We start from the raw sequence: 23,185 nt of genomic DNA on the forward strand, positions 1-23,185 counted from the left end.
AAGCTTGAGGCCAGTCTTAGCAACTTACTGAGACCCCATCAACTTAGCAAATTTGTGTCTCAAAAAAAAAAAAAAAAAAGACTAAGGATGTAGCTCAGTTGTAAAGTGCCCCTGGGTTCAATTCTCAGTTACCACCCATCCCCCAAAAAAAGAGTTGAAATTTTTTTTTGTGATCTAGTGGTCACACTAGACATATATGTCTCAATTATATCCACAAGAATATGAAAATTCATAGAATCAAAGAGTCCTAAAGGTTAAAGAATTTGCCAAAGAACATGGTTAAAGGGTATAGAATCAGAATATCAATACCTATTGGACCAACCCCAAAGCCTGTATACAAACTTAATTCAGAAAACAGAAAAGTCACAAGAATTAAGGTTGTAAAAAGCCAATTCTTTTAAGACATGACTTTGGAAATTAGTTTGGTAGAATTAGTCTAATCTAACTGCAAATGAGCATTTAACTTCCAGTGCTTCTTGCTGGGCATGGATCTGCATTCATGTGCAGGAGGCAAATAAAATAGAGCAGCAGTTCTTTTTTTTTTTTTTTTTTGGTTAGAATATTTATTATTTTCTTTTTTTTATTGATTGTTCAAAACATTACAGAGCTCATGATAAATCATCTTTCATACATTTGACTCAATTGGGTTTTGAACTCCCATTTCTACCCCAAATACAGATTGCAGAATCACATCTGTTACATACTCACATTTTTACATAATGGCATATTAGTGACTGTTGTATTCTGCTACCTTTCCTATCCCCTACTATCCCCCCTCCCCTCCCCTCCCATCTTCCCTCTCTGCCTCCTCTGCTGTTGTTCAATTCTCTCCCTTTTTTCCCCCTCCCCCTTGCCCATCATAACCTCTTATACTTTTGTGTATCATTGAAGGTCTCCTACCATTTCCATATGCTTTCCCTTCTCTCTCCCTTTCTCTCCCCCCATTCGTCTTTGTTTACTGTTAGTCTTTTCCTCATGTTCTTCCTTCCTGTTCTGTTCTTAGTTGCTCTCTTTATATCAAAGAAGACATTTGGCATTTGTTTTTTAGGGCTTGGCTAGCTTCACTTAGCATAATCAGAGCAGCAGTTCTTAAAGATTATTTTGAGAATCTCCTGAAAGTCAAGGACCTAGTAACTAGAGAATGCATATATGTATACATAAATCACTTCCATATTTATATATGTGTGTATATAAATAAATATATATGCATAAATATATATATATGGATGGATAGATAGATGGATAAATATACTCTAGAAAAGTATAATAGGGCCTAATGACAATTTAAACTGGAAGGCAGGTTTTGGAAAAAAATGAATCTAATGAACTCTGTTTGAAGATGTAAGGTTCCCCCAACCCCTTTCTCCAGTAATTCTGTTTTTCTTCACTCATTTACTTTGTTTTCTTCTTTCTAGCTAGTGGCCTTCAGTACTCATAGCTTTTGTTCCTTTATAACTTTAGCTTGCACATGAGCAGTAGAGGCTCTGGGCTTTTAGTTGCCCATGAACCAATCAATACCTCTGCTTCGTTGACTCAATTTCCAAAACAGGTAATATGATTAGCTAAATTTATCTTTTTTTGTGCCAGGCCACTGGAAATTTTTAATCAGCTCATGAATTGATTTCCCTTAGATCAGACTGTGCATACATTGGCCCAAATAGCAGGGACTAATCCCTATAGAAATTGGTGTGAGGACAGCAGCCTGTGCTTGATATCTCTATTAGACTAATTTCATGTTGAAATCAGGTTATGAACCAGGTGACCTACACATAACCCATGGCCCTCTTGTTGGTTAGCACTTTATATAGCCATGTTACTCTTGACTTTTGGCCTGAATATGAATTGTGTAACTGTTGTTGTTTGGTATGAGATAGTCTCAGTTTTTTGGTTTTTTTTTTTTTAAAGAGAGAGTGAGAGAGGAGAGAGAAGAGAGAGGGAGAGAATTTTAACATTTATTTTTTTAGTTCTTGGCGGACACAACATCTTTGTTGGTATGTGGTGCTGAGGCTCGAACCCGGGTCGCACGTATGCCAGGTGAGCGCGCTACCGCTTGAGCCACATCCCCAGCCTCAGTTTCTTTTAAAAGCTTTCCAGGTATAGTCCCTTCCTTCTTGTTCTAGTTTATGTTTTACTCCTTGTCTCCTGAAGGATCATTCCCCATGAAGGTAGTGCTAGGAGCCACAGCAAAAGTATTATGATACATGGCACCTTTGGTTAAGGTGACTGCCAGCTAGCCATTGAGATGATATGATTATGTTAAGATTTACATTCATATGGAAATTGGACTCCTGCTGTTCACCTCGGCCTCATGTTACGGGGACTCATGTTACGGGGACTCCCAGAGAGTTCCCATTGGTTAGGGAAAGATAGTAGGCGGGAATTCTGGGGGAGGTCCGAGGCCCCCGGTTCCGGTAGACGCACACACACGTGTGTGGACCAGCTTGCTAGCCGGGCACACACGGGGCACTGGCGGCCTTTTTAAAAATAAAGCTTTGTTCCTGCTTGAGTGGCTTGTGATTCTGTGCAAAGCCGGGTTGCGGCAGGTGGCATGTTATTTATTCCCATGGGTTAGGTAGAGATGGCAAGTAAGAAAAGAACACTAGGATGTTTTAATTATTTCACCTAAAAAATGTAATAAAAGTTTCATGGAACAGTGCCCAATTATTGATATGGTATTTACTGAGAGATGATTTAATCTCTACCACTGGGAAAAATTTAAGAGAAACATTGTTTGGCATGATGTTAAATGTCACCTTATAGGTTATTTTGCTTGCAAAGGGAAAAATATAAACCTTAACCACAGTAATAACTGTGTCACTACTTTAATACAAGGATCAAACTTATTATCAACAGTGGAAAAAAACTGACATTAAATGACTCTAATAGTGATGCAATATATGAATTGCACAGTATGATTTATGAAATATCATTTCCAAATGTTTAATCTGAAGCACTCAAGCCTCTAGTAACTTGCAGTTTAAAGGAAACACAAGATTTAGAGGCAAAAAAAAAAATACAGACAACTCAAAATTAGGGCATTGTTCAGGACACCTAGCTTGTTCTCAATGAAAACAAATTAGTATTATTAAGAGGAAATTGATTAGATTAAATGTTTTAGTTTTAAAAAAACCAAAGAAAGTTAAAATCTAATTGGAATGTGCAATCATTCATAGGATCATGATTCAAAACAAATACAAATGTCATTTTGTCAACAATTGGAGAAATCTACATATAGACAGTAGAGAATAATTATTTTCATAGCAGTGATAAAGATCTTCACAGAAAAACTGCCCCAGTCCGGTTGCAGCAAAATAACGGGTGGGGGGGTGGGGGGGGTGACGAGCAACTTGTGTACATTGATGCTGAGAGCCATTGCCAAGTAGGAATGACACATCGAAATTTCCTTGCCAGCGTACCCCATGTTGCTTAGAGGAAGGACTCGTGGAAATGGACTTGCCTTGGACATTCGCTGTGACATTGCATGTATGTTTGAGAAAGGTGACCCTGCTCAAGGACCAGGGTGGATCTGGGTTTAGGGAGAATCCAACTGGATTAGGGCAGATCCAGGTTTAGGGTGTATCCTGCTGGGTTTAGGGAGTATCCTGCTCCTTGGGTTTAGGGCAGTTCCAGGTTTAAGGTGTACCCTGCCTGGAATAGGGCGAATCCTGCTGATTAGAGCCTGATGGAGTACGTGAATTTTGCGGCAGAATGTGGATTTCCCCAGAACGTGTTTGTAGAGGGCCGGTGTGAGTTCAGGAATAAAGAATTGCTGTTTGAATCTACAAGGCTGTGAGTGGCTCGTGATCTTGTGCCCAGCCAGACTGCGGCACATTGATACAGCAGGAGTGGGAGCCCTTTATTGTAGGACAGGAGGGGTATATACATTCCACACAGCTTCTCTTAATTACCATAAACTAGATACAGCAGTCAACCTATAAGTAATCTCCACACATAATGGCTCCCTGGCATTACTTCACAACCACTCCCTCTGGCAAAATGCCAGGCACCATCTTAACTTGTTTACAGACCCTGACAAAAAACAACCTATAGGAGCTAATAACTAAAGTATTTTTACAAGTGGAGTGTCTTGTGTAAAACTTAAGAGTTCTGATTTTTAAAAAATCCACAAATGTATAAAATAAAATAAATATGGTAATATATTTGAATCTAGGGGATGGGTATACAGATGATTTTGTACTTTTTTGTTCATCTTTTCTGATATTAATAAGAAATTGGAAAAATAACTGTGCGTAGCAAATTCCTACACATCTTTATGAGTACATTTTGTGTTTAATCCCTATAAAGTCTTTTTTGAAGGGATGGGGTGATTTGGGGAATTGAACTCAGGCACTCTCTACCACTAAGCTACACCTTCAGTCTTCTTTATTATGAGACAGAGTCTAAGTTGCTGAGGACAGCTGGAATTTCTGATCCTCCTGCCTCAGCCTCTAAGTGGCTGGAATTATAGACACCACCAGGCTTGGCTTAGAAAGACTTTTTGCTCATCCTAATATGGTGGCTTTTAGTAGACAAAACAGAATGTTTAGCAAATTAGTAACAAGATTTACAGGCAAGCTGAGAAAAGCCTAAATTAGAATGAAAGCATTTAAAAATCCTGGGGAATAGTTGAAACAATTAGTCCTGGCTTTCATTTGGGCTTCTGTTAGCTTTTTAGAGGTATCCAAACCCAGCTTTACAGTCCCCTGGCTTTATGACATTCTGGCTACCGTTTCGGGGTACCAGTGGAGGACAAAGTGAACTTCACGTAGGATTCTTCAGAAGTCAACATTCATCAGCTGAGCCATAAGCTTTAGACAGGCTCCTCTTGCACCCTCATTTCCAAGGACATTCTTTCATAAGTGGGTAGAAAATCGCTTTGAAGGGGCTGGGGTTGTAGCTCAGCGGTAGAGCGCTCGCCTAGCTCATGTGAAGCCCTGGGTTCACATAAAAATAAATAAATACAAACAAAGGCATTAAAAATAATGATAAAAAAAAAGAAAATCGCTTTGGAAATATTCAGAAAGGTCGAATTTATCGAAGCAATTAATTTCCCCTGTTTAGATTTTGCCAAGCACAGAAAACCTTTCTCTTTGGTCCAGCCTTTGTGAGTGAGGTGTACTTTGAAGCTTAGGAACACTTCAGTCTGACAGGGTCTTTACAGATAAAGGTCACCGCCCACCTCCGGGAGAGCTCTTCTTCAGAACCCCGCGGCCACCTCTGGCCTGGATTCTGGTCCAGCCCAGCGTCCACCCCCCCCCCGCCCCTCCCTCCGTACCCTGCGGTCTGCCCTGGCGTCCTCCCGAGAAGACGCAACATTAGAAAACTCAAAGCACCAGACAGCAGTGCTGCGTTTCTGGTGACCACGTGAGAGCGAGGGCGAACCCTCTGTCAAGGTCGCAGGACCCGCTCTAGCGACCGTAGCCAAGCTCCACCCTTCCGTGCCCTCCACTCTCTCAGAGCCCTGCTCCGCGTTTCTCCGCCGCGACCTGCCCCGGCCACGCCCCCTCACGGGTGGGCGGGGCCAGATGGGCCCAGCGCGTGCCTGGAGTCTGACAGACTCTGAGTGGCGGCCGGGAGGCTCCAGTCCGAGGGTCCACAACGCGAGTCAACATGGCCGCAGCGTTTAGGAGAAGTTGCGGGGTGAGAGGGAGACCACGGTAGTGGTGGGGCGCGGGAATGGATGGCATCGTGTTTGGAAAGGGGGCCGAGAACAGATGCGGATCACAGGGGTAGGAAGCCGAGCTATGACAGGACAGCCTCTTAGCGCCAGGCCTGCTTACTCGAGGCTTGGACGCCTCCGCAGTTTCGGTGCCTGCAGGCCCGCCACTCCTCTCCCCTCCAGACGGAAAGCTTTATGGGTTTTCACTTTCGCTTAACCTCCTAGACCCTAATGAGGCCGTCCTGCCTTCGGACTCTTTCTTCGGCGCGGGAGCCCTCTAGATAATTCTAACTAGGAATCCCACCCTTTTCCCAAAGTGAACAGAGTTCACTTTTGCTCTGCTTTTTGCAGATCTAGTGTAAAGTCTCTTGGAGAAAACTTTCCAAATCCGCCCATGCCCCCAGCCCAAGAAGGAACTCATCAAATACACGTCGTTGTGCAATTATATTTACTAGAAGGTGTTAGAATACGAGTAGTCTTATCTTGGGTATCTACAAAATCATTGGAAAAGGAAAATGGAGTAGTTTGCTCAAGTCACTAAATATGTAATATGTCGGTGGTTTTGTAATCTGGAGGGATGCCTTTCCAAGTTGCATACGTTAAAGAAAAAGTCAAAGAAAAAAACCTGCCATAGAACTTTCCTTGAAGCTTAACTATTCTAGCATCGTGTCTTATAGATTCTAAATATGTTTCAGTCGCTAGATGCGTTTTAGTTTCGTAAATATTATTAATACATTCATTGCAAGACTGCCATTTAAATGTTGCTTAAAGCTGTCTGATGAAAAAAAAATAGAAAAAGCCCCTCCAGTTTTAGAATTTACAATAATCCTATTGAATCATTGCCCAATTTTTGCCGTTGTTGTATATACAAGTTATTGGGCTCTAAAGGCAGAAGTTGGAGTATTTTAAGAATTACTTTTAACTCTGACATCAGAAAATAGATATCTCAACTCTCCCAAGAAAGGATCTAGAAAAACAAAACAAACCAAATCATAAAATGTACATTCCTTTATCTCTTTTTGGGCATCCCCATAAAACTAAGACACTTTATATTTCTTTTTTTAATATATATTTATTTTTTAGTTGTACTTGGACACAATACCTTTATTTCACTTATTTATTTTTATGTGGTGCTGAGGATCAAACCCAAGGTCTCACCCGTGCCAGGGGAGCGCTCTACCACTGAACCATAACCCCGGCCCCTTATATTTCTAAGAAATGTCTGGAAATATTTAATTGTAATGGTGCTTTAATTGCAAAATGGATAATTGAAGTTGCTATCTTTTGCCTATTTGGAATACCATTGTTCTCCGAAGACAGCCCTAAGCAATAAAACCAATATTTTATGACATGAGGCTTTCAAAACATTGTATTATTTAAATCACCCCCAAATTATCCAGTGAGATTAACCCCCAGTTTTCTGGTACGAATAGAAGGTATAAGAAGTTTGTAACCTGTCCAAGGTCACAAAGATAGTTGTGCTATCTAGATTCAAATTCAGCAATTCTAACTTGAAATCTTGTGCTGTTTCTTTTTTCTACTAGACCATTTCTCTAAATAAATGTTTAACATTGTTACGTAATTAATAGGTTAGTGGGCATAGTGGGCGGTGTTCTTGGCTGTAGAAACCTTTGCACTTATTTTATATAACATGTCTTCTTGAAAACCCATGTAAACTGACTTCTTGTAAATTACTTTAAGTCCACAAATAATTCCTTAATGTCTCTCAGCAGACCATTTTACCTGTTTGTGAAGAATGATTTTTATACAATGATGTTTAAACACATTATAGTAGAATGAGGTTATTTGGTCTGATTTTTGTGGGTGTTTTTCTTTGTTCTGGAACCTAATGATCAGATAGGAAATTAATTGAAAGACCAGTATAACTAAAGCAAAATGGTTAATAGCATGGACTCTTAATAATAAATGTAAGAATTAGAATTCTGATCCCACTACCTAAGTGTAGAGTGATCTTGGCTAATTTTACTTGACCTTCCTGAACCTCAGTTTCTTCCTATATAAAATGATAATTAAAAAAAAAAACCAGTTCCTTAATTCTAAGTTTGACCTGAGATTCAGTGAATTAATGTGTAATATGTGTAATGTGACTGTAAAGAATAGGTTTGGTCTGTGAAGACTATACAATGAGGACAAAAGAAATCATGTTTTACTTCCAAAACAAAGTTAATAAAAACTTTAAAGAAAATGTTTTCATACAGTGTATTATTTTAAAGTCATAGTTGGAGGTATGTTATTTTTGAAAAGGCTATTTAAATTACTATATTTGGCAGTCATATTGTCAGCTTAAATGCAGGTGACACTTATCAGTTGAAATTGTCCTTTATAAAGTGGTCAGTTTCTTTCTACATATTTTGAAAAACTTAGGTTCTAGAAACTTTAGTGTATTGTACAGCTTCTCTTTTCTCTCAGTACCTAGCTTATTAAAACTATGTAGGTATAGTTCCATCAAAATCTTTAAAGTATAAATTGCTTTCCATTTATAGGTTTTCTCTGAACTCAGACCTTTATTATGGTTTAAATTAAATTAAACCTTATTATAGTTTCCAGTTTGATAACTTTAATACTAACGGTTACTAACGGTCCATTAAATTGTAGTGAATATAAAAATAGGTTCCAAAGGAATAGTATTTGTGTATCTTGATTGTATTTTTTCAATATATCCTTGAAGAAATTTGAGTATATTTCAGATATTAAGACAAGTTGTATATTAATAGTTAGAACAGAGCTGGCAAACTTTTTATAAAGGAACAAATAGTAACTATCTTTGGCTTTGTAGACCTATGGTGTCTGTTTCAATCACATAGCTTTACTGTGAAAGTAGCAATAGAGGTTATGGTGCGGCTATGTTCCAAAAGGGCTTTACTTAAAAAACTGGTGACCAGCCAGAAGCAGTGTGGTGCATGCCTGTAATCCATGCAACTTTGGAAGATACCAAGCAGGAGGATTACTAAATTCAAGGTCAGCCTCAATAATTTAGTGAGGCCCTAAGCAACTTAGCCAGACTCTGTCTCAAAATAAAAAATAAAAATTTCTGTGGATGTTGCTTAGTGAGTAAGCACCCCTGGGTTTGATCCCTAGTATTGCCCCCCTGCTTAAAAGAAAAAAAAATTAACCAAACAAAAAAACTGGTAGCTGCTGTATTTTGCTGGCTCCTGGCTTAGAACCGTGTATGAAGGCCTATAAACAACAGAATTAATTATAGAACATGGTTTCATTCTGATTTATTTTGTTAGATAGAGTGAGTCATCTTAGAAAATGGAATCCTCCATGGGAAGATTCCCAGAGGCATATCTGGGAGGATCACAGGGACTGGTTATCAGGTTATCAAATCCATATTACTATTCTCCCTTCATCAGCTTCCTCTTCACCAATGTCCTAGGAGTTTATTGATAAAATTTCCAAAATAGTGTCTTTTCCCTGTTGTCTGTCCTGGAAACCCTCCACTTCAGTAGTGCAAATATCACTAATTTTATTTACATTAATTTTCTCTATAATAGGTACTCATATAGCTGGTAATTGGTTTATTTAAATTATAATTAAAGACATTTAATAATGACTTTAAAAACTGTTGTACCCGTTGATAAAAATGGTCAGAATTCTCTTATTTGATTGATATGTAATTTATCAAATTTATTTTTAATAAGATTATCTTTTACAGGTCCTGAGAAGTATTATTTCTCATTTTGACTGGAGATCACAACATACAAAAGCTCATCAAAAACGAGAACCAGGATTAGGATTTAGTTTTGGTATGTGTTATGTTCTGTCTTTTGATTTTAAAATGGACTTGTCTGGAATCTGTTTATAAACTTGATAATGAGTAGAACCCAGTCATCATTCATACATAGAGATTAAGTCAGTTACCCCCATTCTTCCTTACACATTTTTTTGTTCAGCATATTATTCTATACAATCGATCTATGGCCAGGGGCAGTGGTGCACAAATGTAATTCCAGGAGCTTGGGAGGGTGAGACAGGAGGATCACAAGTTCAAGGTCAGCCTCGAAAATTTAATGAGACCAAGTCTCAAAAACAAAAAAAGGGGTGGGGATGTAGTTCTGGGGCAAAGTACCCCTGGGTTAAATCCCCAGTACCAAATAAATAAACAAATACATTTGATCTGTGTTAGCAACATACATACAAATATTCTTTTCCTTTTTTCTAAGTATGTAGCCAAAAATAAATGGCAGATTTACTGTATTTATGAATAGTCCTTGACTTACAAATTTGAATTCAACAAATACTCATGAGTCTTAAAACACTTATTAGATATATAATGCTAGCTGTCTAATAATAAACTAAGCCCATTTTGGTCATCATTTAATCTGAATTGCAGTTTTGGTGCAATTAGATGAAATTGTCAGATATGGGAGATGGGAGTAATGTGATATTGGAGGGAAAAATAATAGATTTTATTTCCCTTTTATGAAAGGAAAACCCCAGGCCAAAAAAAAATTTAATAATAATTCCTATCTTTGGCATTCTTTGCCTCCTAAAAGAACTTCTTGCTTCAAAGTTTTTACCTTTCCTCTAGTTAAAAAAAACAAACAAACATTTTCTTAGTTAACTTAATCTCGAAAAATAATTACAAGGCACCTAAGATAATTAACTCACACTGAGGTGAAATAGACAGTCTTTAAGGTTATTGCTTTTGTTCAGAATTTTTCCCCCTTGATTATAAAATATTTTGCCAGAATGAAATGAAAAATTTTCAGTTGGTGTGAGGATAGTGGTTTGATTCAATGGGTCTTATTGAGACATTAGCATTGATTTGGTAATAATCACTATAGTAAGAAACTAGCAGAAGGCTGTGATGGGTTTTGGAGTGCCAGAGAATGAGATAGCTACAAATATTTGGGAGGGAGATATTGAAGCCAAAGAAAAGAATATAGAATAACACATATGACCAGTTGATCTGATTTTTTATAAAATGGAGATAATGAATATTACCAAGAATTTCTTTGAAGATTAAATTATATGTATATAAAGTCCCTAACATATAGTGAATGACTGGATCAAAGTAGTTTCTCAATAAATAATACATGATAGATCCCTGTCTTGTCTACCTTTACCCACCCACAACCTTGATATGGACTGACCACTCCTAGAAAAGAAGTTAAGATATAAAAACCCTGACTTGAACCACTTCTGCTATTTCATTATAAGACTATGGGTCTAATCATTTGTTGCCTCAGTGCTTTAACTTCCTTGTCTATAAAATGAGAGATTGCATCTTACATTCTTCAATTCAGTACCCAAATTCTGTTATCTTACATTTTCTCCCCCATGTTTCCAGACAAGTGATTACTAGAGTCTTAAAACATTCTTGTTCATTCTTCTGTGTTTTTCTCATTTTTCTTGCCTAAAATACCCTATGTTTCTTGTAAGTAATCTAGTTTTGATGTTGGATGCAACTACCTTAAGACACTAGATAACATAGATTTGTAAAAATATAGTCAGTGGTTGACCCTTTTTTTTATTTTTATTTTTATTTTTTGGTACCCAGGGATTGATCCCAGGGGCACTTAACCACTGAGCCACATCCCCAGTCCATATATATATATATATATATATATATATATATATATATATATACATACACACACACACACACATACACACACATATACATATATATTATTGGAGACAGGGTCTCCTTGAGTTGCTGAGGGCCTAATCTAAGTTGCTGAGGCTGGCTTTGAACTCGTGATTCTCCTTTCTCAGCCTCCCAAGTTGTTGGGATTACAGGGATTTGCCACTGCACCCAGCTAGTGGTTGGTTGACTCTTATCCTCAGTCCAGCCACTATTTTCATTTCATTCATTTTCTAATAACATTTTATATAAATGAATTGTTGGACACCACTTACTAGCAATGCAGCAGGAGTTTATGTTACTACTGTCTTCTGAGAAAATATCCCATCACTTTTACTGGTTTCTTTGTGCTAATTTTTACACTTAAAATTTGTTTAAATTATTTTATATAATTCTTTGAAACAAATTTTGTTGTTTTATGTTCATGGAAAATGTTTCAATGCCTTAGACTTATTCTTGATATCAGGTAAATTAGTTTCACTCCAATATTAGGAAATACTTGATAAGTCATATTATGTATTAGAAATAAGTAATTTCTTATCTCACCAATCAGATAAGGAAAACCCTTGAGCTCTACAGATTTATATCTGTTATTTACTTGTAGAAACGAGAAATCTTATTTCCTTCAGCATTTGTATTGACATAGACTTGTTTATACTGTACAGTGAATTTGATTAGTCAGAAAATATAGTTTTTGTCTTTGTGGCTAATCAAAAATTACCTTCCCCATTATATATATAAATTTCCACATACCAATTTTATAGGGCTTTCTTCCTCAACTCATTGTCCCATTTTAATGTTTTCTAAATATCTTTCTCTTAGAGTTCACTGAACAACAGAAAGAATTTCAAGCTACTGCTCGTAAATTTGCCAGAGAGGAAATAATCCCAGTTGCTGCAGAATATGATAAAACTGGTGAAGTAGGTATACAAATATTAGGGAGAAAAAAATTTACATTTTTTACAAGATTATATAATCAGACTAGGAAAGTTTTAAATGTATTATAACTGAGGTTTGTTTGTTTGTTTTTTTTCTTTTAGTACCCTTTCCCCCTAATTAAAAGAGCCTGGGAACTTGGTTTAATCAATACACACATTCCCGAGAGTTGTGGTAAGCTTTCTTCACATTTTTAGTCCCAGAATACACTTGAACAAGAAAAATTATGAAACTCTACCCATTGTTTTAAATATTTGTTGACATTAAGTGACTTTTTGCCTTTGTTTTTTGGTTCAGACTACAGTATTTGTCTGCTTTTAAAAGCCTGTACAAAACACAGGCATTTTTTTTCCCTCTAATTGATCAATTGATCCTGAACTTTGGTATTTCTCTAAAGTTCTAGAGTTAGTTTGTTGCATTTTGTTTTTTTATTTTTCCCAAGAATTTCATGCGTTTTAATCCTACCTTGCATTTTAGATTTCATTGAGACTTTTTTTTTTTTGTATGTGAGATCATTACTCTTTTTTTTTTTTTTTTTGGTCGGTGCTAGGGAGATTGAACCCAGGTCCTTGTGTTAGCGAGGCAAGTGCTCTACCGTTGAACCACATCCTCAGCCTCCAGAACATTACTCTTTTCAACAGATCAGTGGGTCAGAGTTTTTGCAGAGTTAAAGTGAGTTTTTACAAAGTCAAGTTTAAACAGAAATGTAGATCCAGATTACAAATAGAGAATTTTTGAAGTATTTAAAATTTATTTTAGAAAAGTATGGAATTAAAAGTATGGCTTGTTATTATTGCCAGCCAAAACATTTACAGGTATTATATTTGTATATTTCTTTTAGAACAAAATTAGGCCATGAGGAGAGGGAAATCTCATTAAAATCAAAGGAAGATTAGTGGAGGAAAGAAACTACCCGGATGTGGGGAAGGAGGGGAGAAGTGCAGGGGAGTGACAATGGCCAAATTATATTATATTGAGTGCACAACTGTAATGCACCAATAAAAAATGTGGGGGGATAAAAAGAACTCAGAATACCATTAATATAGGAAACTGGAGAAAATGTAATTAATGTTTTTTAAAATGTGAATTTAAAAAATAAAAATTAAGCCAATTGAAGTAAGTTAAAATAGTTCACCTACAGCTTTGTTGAGATGCATTACACATCAGAATGGGCTCTTAAAACATTTTGATGCCGTAGGAGGACTTGGACTTGGAACTTTTGATGCTTGTTTAATAACTGAAGAATTGGCTTATGGATGCACAGGGGTTCAGACTGCTATTGAAGCAAACTCTTTGGGGGTAAGTTACTTAAAAAATTAATTGCTAACTGAGCTGTTAATGAGACAGTTAACAGCTAAGTTAGATTAATATTAAAATAGTTTTGTTTTTTGTTTTTTCAAAAAGAAACACAAGTTTCAGCAGTGAAGCCCAGGGTATGATACTAAGGCTTCCTTGCTCTGGTCTTTTGCCTCTAGTACTTGGAGTCCTAGTTGTCCTTGTGGGGAAAGTGTATACTTTTTGGCTACAGCTATAGTGGGAATTCTTAAGTAAGGGCAAGGCCTAGAGCCAGCCTTCAGGAACCAATCAGGTTGGCTTGCTGCCACTATTAGCAGTGCTGAAATTTAGTGAGCAGTTCTTAGGAGGCCAGATCATATGTACTAAGTCATGCATTCTAAATTTAATCCTTTATTAGAGCATTTTACTAAAGTAATAAGTTATACAAATAACTTATATGAAAATACTGACAGTAGCAGATGTATTACTTCATGGCTTTAGCTTTTTAACTTGAAGGCAGAATGAAAACCAGTTCTGTGAACTTACCTCTTGTGGAGGAAATAGTTCTTTTCTTGTTTTGAATTGTAATATCTCTGAATTTACATATTTAATAAAAATGTCTTGATTTTTAATGTCTGTTTTCTTCATTAGCAAATGCCTGTTATTATCGCTGGAAATGATCAACAAAAAAAGAAGTATTTGGGGAGGATGACTGAGGAGCCAATGATGTGTGTGAGTATGTATAGCTACTACTTTATTTTATATTTCACATTTACAAAGAGTTTTGAATCTATATGTATATACTATTCTACATGACATTAAGATAAAAGTAGTCAACATATTTAGGTAGAGTGATGTTCTAAGATGCCAATAAAGTGTCATAATAATCCCCTTTCTTATTTCTACAGGAGAAATATCTACTAAATAATGTTTTCAGAACAGTATCTATTTAATGGAGCACTATCTACTTAATTCTGCAGTTCAAGAACTAAGTGGTTCTTTTGAAGAACCACTTCTGAGGAAGTTCAGATTAAATGTATAACAGTAGATGTTTGAATTAGTGAGAAACTAATATAAACCTGTGACTGAAGAGATTAACTTATTTTTTGAATGGCCAGTTGACTTGGGGAGTATATTTGTCATTTTATTTGAAAGCAATTCAACAAATTTTTAAAATGAATTTAAAAACAAAAACAACAGCAACAACAATGCACATACAGATATACAAGGTTCTGTTTTGAAATTGTTCTTTATTGAAGGATTTTTACTTGTTGATTAGCCAAATATCCATCTAGGGTGTGTTTATAATAGTGAAATATAGTAGATTATTATGAATTTTAAACTAATTGAGAGAATTCATCTGAAAGAGTAGAAAGCAATATTTTAAAATAAATTATTTTATTCATTGCAGATACTTAAAAGTCAAGCAAACTACTTATAAAGACATTCATACACATTTACGAGGTAATTGGAAATTATACAATTTAGTGTAAATATTCTCAATATTGTCTAAAAACTGCATAAAATATCTAGATTCTTCTCTTGTAGCATATATATTAATAGACATGGGTTAATCAATTGAAGCATAGAAATGCTTCAGTCTACCTACCATAATACATTGATAAGAATATTTATACTAGTTATAAATAGGTATTTCTAAAATATTTGAGTCTTTAAATATAAAACAAATATTCAAACTTTTTTTAAATAATACCTTCAATATATGTAAAAATACATTTACTATTCCCTCTTTTGATAACTTCTAAATTAATGAAGATTTTCTGTGCATTTTTCTCATTCTAGTGCTAAATAGCAGTAGTTGTACTTAAAATACTAAGCTGAGGGTAAAAATAGAAAGTATCAATAAGTTTTGATAAATTGATTCAGTTCATTATTTAAATTTTAATACATTTTTAAAATTGTAAATAGTAGAGAAAACTTAGAAATGTATCAAGAAGAACAAAAATATCTGTAATTCTAAAGATATGAAGCTAATTGGGATTGCTATTTTATATTTCCTACTAGATTTTTAAATATATAAATATTTTTCTGTATTTTAACATCATATTAGATATGCAATTTTATATCTTTATTTAATATCATGAGCACTTTCTTATGCTCTACTTATTTTTAAATGCTTTGTTATTTATTACTGCAATATGGTCTTTAATGTATACACTATAAATTACTATTCTACACTGTTTAATAGTGAAACTTCTTAGATTTTTGCTCTTAAAAAATGCCATGGAATAATTGATACATAAAAATTAACACAGATCTTTATATTTAACTTCACAGAACAGATATATTTATTATTGTTTATTTATAACTTACCTGATCTTATAGTCACATATGCCCTACCTGAGGAGATAAATAAGGGCAAAACCATAGCTTTTAATGCCATTTACTGCAAAAACATTTTGTAAAGTCAGAATTATTAATTAATATTATATATATGATATTCTAAGAATTAAGAGCCATATTTTATTTTTTAAGCAGTATATACCTAAAATATATGTAGCGCTAGATAATTTATCACTTTTTAACCTTTGCCTAAGATCAAGTGTAAACTGTTCAATAGCTTGTTATGGGGGACATTCAGTAAAACTCATTTGTCTAAACATAGTCTTAGAATCCAGAAGTGTAAAACACCCCCTGGTAAATAAAACTCTTGTTGTAAAACCTTGTATTTTTCATGGAACTAGAAAATTGCTGGAATGTGCCTAACAGATCTAAACTTGGATTCTAAAGACTGGGCTTCAGGTCTTAACTCGTCATATAACAGCAGGATAATCTTGTATATTCACTTAATCTTGAAGTCTTTACTAAACATTGAGTGTATAATGTTTTAAAGGGATATAGTAAAGAAAAACAAGATAACTTATGTTTCTATAGGAATATCTTCACTGAGTGTTGCAAAAATATATTAGCGAAATGCCTTTCATACCTAATGACTAAGGGAACTGCTTCTCTTATAACTGCTTTTCATGATATATGCCAGACTTCACTTATGGAAATGCATACTTGAAACTTATAACTAATACTGTTTTCTCTCTTTTGGTAAGTAGGAAAACTTGAGCCAATTTTTACTCTAGTAATTATTTGAACCTCAAAACATGTTGCTGTGTATTGTTTTTCTTTCTAGTTTTATTTCTTTCACCCTAATTTTTTTGTTTTTAAATATATAAACTATCTAATTTCCTTTAAAATGCTTTAATACTGCCCAGAAAATTTAAACAAAGAATAAATGCAATATTGCTTTGTGAATTATATAAATGTAAGGAGGTGGTATTATCATTAATAAAGAAAAGCATAATGTTATACTTATTCAAATATTTGAGTTGTAAGACTGAGAATAGAATGTAAAGACAGGGCTTCTCCTTATAAGGAGTTAGGAATCTGATAAACTTATATCTTTATGCAGTGTCTACTTACTAATTATGAACAAAACAATGTACTGATTTGATTTCCTTGATCTTCTAGTTTGCAAATTCACATCTAATGTTGGAAATCAAACTAGTTAGAATAATGAAGATGAAAAATTTTAGGGACATCATTTATTAAACAGTATTATCAATCCTATCTTCAAGAGATTGTGATGTAGAATAAGAAAAACAACATGAGCAACTACAGTTTTGTGTGTAATGCTGTATCATACCAAATAGTGAGGGAATAAGTAACAATGAAAAAAAAAGGGATTCTTCTTCTAAAAGAGGGTTATAAAAAGTAAATTAATTACTAAACAATGGTCAAATAAGATTAAAAAACAACTCCAAAGAAGCAGCAGTGACAAGCTATTTTGTATCCAAAGACAGACCCATATATTTTATAAGCTCTAAAAATTTTGCCTTATTAAGAAGAAACATGTCTAATAGTATATTTTTTTAAATTATTAAAGATGGTTAACACAAAATTTTGGTACTTCAGAGGATCATCTTTTCTGGTCAGTTCATGTGTATAAAACTTTATTTTGTTAATGATGCTGAACACTTTATTGAATCTTCAAAAGAGTAATCTAGTTCACTTAACCTCTGTGACAAGTGAGTTTGTTCTACTGCATTCCTGTCCCAAAGCCATTATGCTCATGTTTTCATACCTTGAGTGCCTGGAGTCGAGGCTTTTTGAAGTAACTCCCTTTGGGAGCATCTCTAACCAACATTACATGTACCAAGTGACAGTTTTTATCATTTCTTTTTATGAAATTTTACTATAATATCATTATAGGTATCCAATAAATACTTAATAATGTCATTATAGTTTCTTTCCACTAGTTCAAATTATTTCCCTTAGATGTAGAGCCCTTTTGATATTTGAGTATGGTTTGTTTGTGGGGTTTTTTTTTTTTTTGTAAGAGAGAGAGAGAGATTTTTTTATATTTATTTTTTAGTTTTCAGTGGACACAACATCTTTTTATTTTACTTTTATGTGGTGCTGAGGATTGAACCCAGTGCCCCGTGCATGCTAGGCGATCATGCTACCGCTTGAGCCACATCCCCAGCCCCAAGTATGGTTTTTATTCAAACAGCACCTGAAAGATGATTCTTGCTGTTATAATTCCTCTTTAAATCCATCCTTCAAACTTTTGTAATAGTAAACTTAAAAGCACATCCAAATGTGTTTGCAAATGTGTTTACAAAGGCATTCAGTGGTTCTATATTATCAACTGCACTAGAACTTAAGGTATGTTTAAATTTGTGAATCCATTTCCAAATCTGACTTCCTCTAAAAAAAATGTATATACTATTCACTTTTGCACACTAGGGTGTTATCTATTCTGTTGAAGCCTATCTATTTGATTCCTTAAGATTCCATGGCATAATAGTAAGCAGTCATTTAACTATTCTGTTGAATGCATAAAAATATTCTCTCCTCAGTGTGACATATCATTTGGCCTCCATGAGCTCTTCCCTACCTGCTTCACCAGCCTCTTTTTATGCTTTTAAGTTTCTCCTTACATTTTAGTACTGAACTGTTGGTAGTTTCCTCTACACATTTGCTCCTTCATTCTTCTGGAGCCTTAGATCTATTTACCTCACTCTTGTTATTTAAAACTTACCTTTTCCAGCAAGTTTTACTTCTTTTCAACCTCCATACCTCCCATCATCTCCTAACCCTCCTGTAACAAGTTAAGTAATTATTTTATACTTTGATTTTAAATTAAGATTTCTTTCTTCTTTAGACTCTTAAGTAACTTAAGAGCAATGAACCTGTGTCTTTAGATGGTATATATCCACTGTACCTTTTGCTCAATAAACTCAAATTAACTTGAACTCTCTAACTCTTGCCTCCCTAGATTCCCTTTATCCATTACTGGCTGTCTATTGTCACTCCTCTGTTGAAGAGCCTTAAGAAGCCATCCTGTTTCTAATAGATACAATTTAAAATTTTTAGTTTGATATAATGGGTTCTTTGTCATCTGTTTTGTTCCTTTTATCCAGACTCATATCTTATCATTCCTTGCATGCACAGTGTATAATATAATATATTCACATATTATAGAAGTCCAGTACTTCCAGCATTTCAAATACTAGATAACCCTATTTCTTTTCTTGGTGTCATATTCTGTACTGCTGCCTAGAAAACATCTATACCAAGATTATATGGTAACAATTCTTATTCCTTCCCCCAAAGAATTGCTTTTCCATTTGAGACTTAATTTAAGCATCATTTCTAGTAAGATAGTTTTTCAACTTCTTTGTGCATAATTTTTACATTTAGACATATAGTAACAATTAGGTTATTTATCTTTACTGTTACATTGTAAAACTTTCTAAGACAAGATTTCATTTCTGGTTTCCCATCTCCTACTTTATAGTCTAGTATACTCAAATGTTCCAGGAAATGAATATATATTGAATTGAATTAAATGAATTTGTTTGAAGATACCTAGCATTTTAATTTTTTATATTATTTATTAGTGTCCTACACCCAATTTTAATTTATACATTAAATATTTTTACATTTGAGACATTTATTTGATTTTCTAAAAATGTTTTAATTTTTGATATTTTAAAAATAATTGAACTACTTACTTGCTTTAAAAATAAAATATGGGGACTGTGGAGATATAGCTCAATCATGTGCAAGACCCTGGACTCAGTCCCCCAAATTGCAGAAACAAGACAAAACAAAATTCTGTTTCTATACATTTATAACTTAGTACTTAGCCTTTAATTTTTTCTTTTATTCCACATATTCAAGGCTTACTGTGTAACAGAACCAGGAGCAGGCTCTGATGTAGCTGGTATAAAGACCAGAGCAGAAAAGAAAGGAGATGAGTATATTATTAATGGTCAGAAGATGTGGATAACCAATGGAGGAAAAGCTAATTGGTATGCTTTTTGAAAAATTTCTGTATATTTCTTCTTAATGACTTTTTATTCAGAATCTTCCCTTTCTTCCTCTTTTTATTTATTTATTTTTAAAAAACTTTTAGTGGTATGAGGATTGAACCTAGTGGTGCTTTGACACTGAGCTATATTCCCAGCCCTTTTTATTTTTTATTTTGAGAGAGACTTGGTAAGTTTCCCAGGCTGGCCTTTAACTTGTGAACTTGCCTTAGACTTCTGAGTAGCTGGGATTACAGGCATGCACCGCCACACCCAATTTTTCTCTTATTTTTAAACCACTATAATTAAAGTAAATCATGTTCATGAACTAGAAGGTCCATAAGAGATTATAAGCAGTTCCATAATTCAAGAACTATTTTGGGGCTGGGTTGTGGCTTAGTGGTAGAGTGCTCGCCTAGCATGCACAAGACACGGGGTTCGATCCTCAGCACCACATAAATGTAAAATAAACATATTGTATCCACATAAAGCTTAAGAATAAACATTTTAAAAAAAGAACTATTTTGAAGCCCCTGAACTGCTTGTTTCAGATTAAGAAGTTTAATTTGTAAAATAAAATACCTACTCTGGTTAAATTTGATTACAAAGGCTAGTCTTCCATCTGTTTGATTTATTACCTCCACTTACCCATCTCCTATACCAGCACTTTCTTGGAACCTCTAAAAGTATAAGGGAATAGGACAATTATTGGTATAGAACATTTCTCTGATCTCATAAATAGGGAGAGACTTAGAGAATTCAGAATTTGACTTTAATAATATTTAGAAGGAGTTTGGGGATGTAGCTTAGTGATAGACTATTTGCTTAATATGTGTACAAGGCCCTGGGTTCAATTCCCAGTACTAGCAAAAAAAAATTTAAACTAAAAAATTTTATATGTATACTTATACACATATATATGTATATACACAAACATACACATATACTTATATAGGTCTAAAAATAATGAAATTAAGGTAAACCAAAGATTAAAACATCCTTTGTTTAAATATAAAGTGTTAAAAAATACTTGGTTAATTGTTAAAAAAAAAAGAAAGTAAAGTCTAATAAATAACTATAAATTTAATGGGATTAAACAATATATCAACCTTTACAAAACAAATATATGGCTGGGGGTACACTCAGTGGTTAGAACACTTGCCTAGCATGTGTACAGCCCTGAGTTCCTTCCCTAGCACCAAGGGTAGAGGGGGAGCTAAGCTGAAGTAATAGAGATATAGCCAAACAAGAGTTAAAAAAGAAAGTTATAGGTAACACATTTTAAGACATATATTCAGAAGCAGGTAAGTATCTTGTATTAGGAGGAAGCTATTTACATTTGTAAAAAGTAAAGGACGTAGGTTTAGTTATTTTTGAATAATCTTGAAATTTTTTAAATAATATATAGAAAGACTAGTAGGCTTGTTAGTTTACTTTAGAAAGCCAGTTTAGAATTAATGAATGAGCCAAATGTGGTGGTACATGCCTATAATCCAAACCTCTCAGGAGGTTGAGACAAGAAGATCACAAGTTTGAAGCCAGCCTGGACAACTTAGTGATATCATGACTCAAAACAAAAAAATAGAAAGGAGTAGGGATGTAACTCAGTAGCAGAATGCCCCTGGGTTCAACTCCCAGCACTGCAAAACTCAAACAAAAAAGAATTAATGAGTGAAAATCAGAAAAATGTAGAATTTAGCTCAACATAAGAACAAGCTTTTCAACAATGCTGTCCAATATGTGTTTGATATATATTTGCCCATCACTGCAAGTATATAAATAGGGAATTCTTTGAAAGAATTTAGTGGGCAGGGTGTGACAGTATACACTTATAATCTCAATGATTCAGAAGACTGAGGCAGGAGGATTGCATGTTGGAAGCCTGCCCCAGCAACTTAGCAAGATCCTGAAAAACTTAGTGAGACTCTGTCTCAAAAATAAAAAGGATTGAGGATATGGCTCAAGAGTAAAGCACCTCTTGATTCAATCCCCAGTACCAAAAAGAAAAAAAAAAAAAGAAGAATTTAGTGATCGTGATAATGTACTGACTGATTGCTATCTATCTGAAACTACTAACTGAAAATAATTCTGATTCAATGTATTTGTGTGATATGTAGTACAAGTTTCTAGCAAGTAAAGAATTTCTAGCAAGTAAAGAATCTGAAGCTCAGTGGTGGTAAAGCACCTGCTTAGCATACATAAGACCTTGAGTTCAATCCCCAGCACTTCTCAAAATAAATAAATAAAAATAATTATTCTTGGGAATGAAGTTATTGTTTATTTTAAATATATGTCAGTCCCTTTTAGTATCCTAAATATATCCATTGTGATAAAGTGCTATAACATTATCATTAAGCATCCCAATATCAGCAAGTCATAAAAAAGTATCTATTAGTTGGTGTAGTAGTGAATGCCTGTATTCCCAGCAACTCAGGAGGCTGAGGCAGGAGGATTGCAAGTTGAGAGCCAGCCTCGGCAATTTAGCAAGATCCTGTCCTAAAAACAAAAAGCAGGCTGGGGATGTGATTCCATGCTTAGGTACTCTTGGGTTCAATTCCTGGTACCAAAAATTAAAAAGTAAGTATTAAAATTTAATAAGTTGAGAAATCTAACAACACAATTTGAAATATCCAATGTCAAGAACTAGAGTCTTCACATACAAATTAGGTACTACAAAAACTAAAAAAGCAATTTTCAATTTTTTTCTATAATTAAATAAAACCATAGAGTCAAGATAGTTTATTAGTTCAAAGCATAGGAAATAAATTTGTTATTTAAGGAGGAATATGTCCCCCCACCCTTTTTTTGATGCTGCCTGGGATTGAACCCAGGGTCTTCCACATGCCAACCATGCAGTGTACCACTAAACTATCCCCTGGCCTTTTTTTCCCATTTTATTATTTTCTTCCTTTTGAGACAGGGTCTCGCTAAATTGCTGAAGCTTCCACAAACTTGCAATCCTCCTGCCTCAGCCTCTGGAGTTGCTAGGATTATAGGTGTGCATCACCATACCCGATTCTTTTTAAAACATTTTTAGTAAAATTCTGTATATGCAACTTTTTGAATATTTTGCATTTCCCCCCTCATTCTTTATTTAAAAATCTTTCTGGGAAAAATCCTAGAGGTAGGAACCAGCAATATTCATAATTCAACTATAACAAATACACTGACTTTGCTGCATAAAAGGGACAGTAGTGCCATGCACAGTGGCACACACCTATAATCCCAGCAGCTCAGGAGGCTGAGGCAGAAGAAGCATATGTTCAAAGCCAGTTTCAGCAATGGTAAGGCACTAAGCAACTCAGTAAGACTTTGTCTCTAAATAAAATACAAAATAGGACTGGGGATGTGGCTCAGTGGTTGAGTGTCCCT

General features: G+C 34.7%; 1 protein-coding gene across 1 annotated transcript in view; it reads left to right on the plus strand.

Moving 5' to 3' along the window:
* Window positions 1–5,487: 5,487 nt before the first annotated feature.
* Window positions 5,488–23,185, plus strand: part of Acadm (acyl-CoA dehydrogenase medium chain) — a 36,064-nt gene continuing 18,366 nt past the window's right edge. Inside the window, exons 1-7 of the mRNA XM_078026508.1 lie at window positions 5,488–5,640; window positions 9,339–9,429; window positions 12,096–12,193; window positions 12,314–12,383; window positions 13,408–13,508; window positions 14,136–14,216; window positions 19,686–19,816. Of these exons, the coding sequence (XP_077882634.1) occupies window positions 5,611–5,640; window positions 9,339–9,429; window positions 12,096–12,193; window positions 12,314–12,383; window positions 13,408–13,508; window positions 14,136–14,216; window positions 19,686–19,816 (602 nt within the window). The 5' untranslated portion in view covers window positions 5,488–5,610. The remainder of the gene's footprint in view (window positions 5,641–9,338; window positions 9,430–12,095; window positions 12,194–12,313; window positions 12,384–13,407; window positions 13,509–14,135; window positions 14,217–19,685; window positions 19,817–23,185) is intronic.

Source organism: Ictidomys tridecemlineatus, chromosome 11 (genome assembly GCF_052094955.1).
Source record: "Ictidomys tridecemlineatus isolate mIctTri1 chromosome 11, mIctTri1.hap1, whole genome shotgun sequence".
In the NCBI taxonomy this organism is placed as follows: Eukaryota; Metazoa; Chordata; class Mammalia; order Rodentia; family Sciuridae; genus Ictidomys; species Ictidomys tridecemlineatus.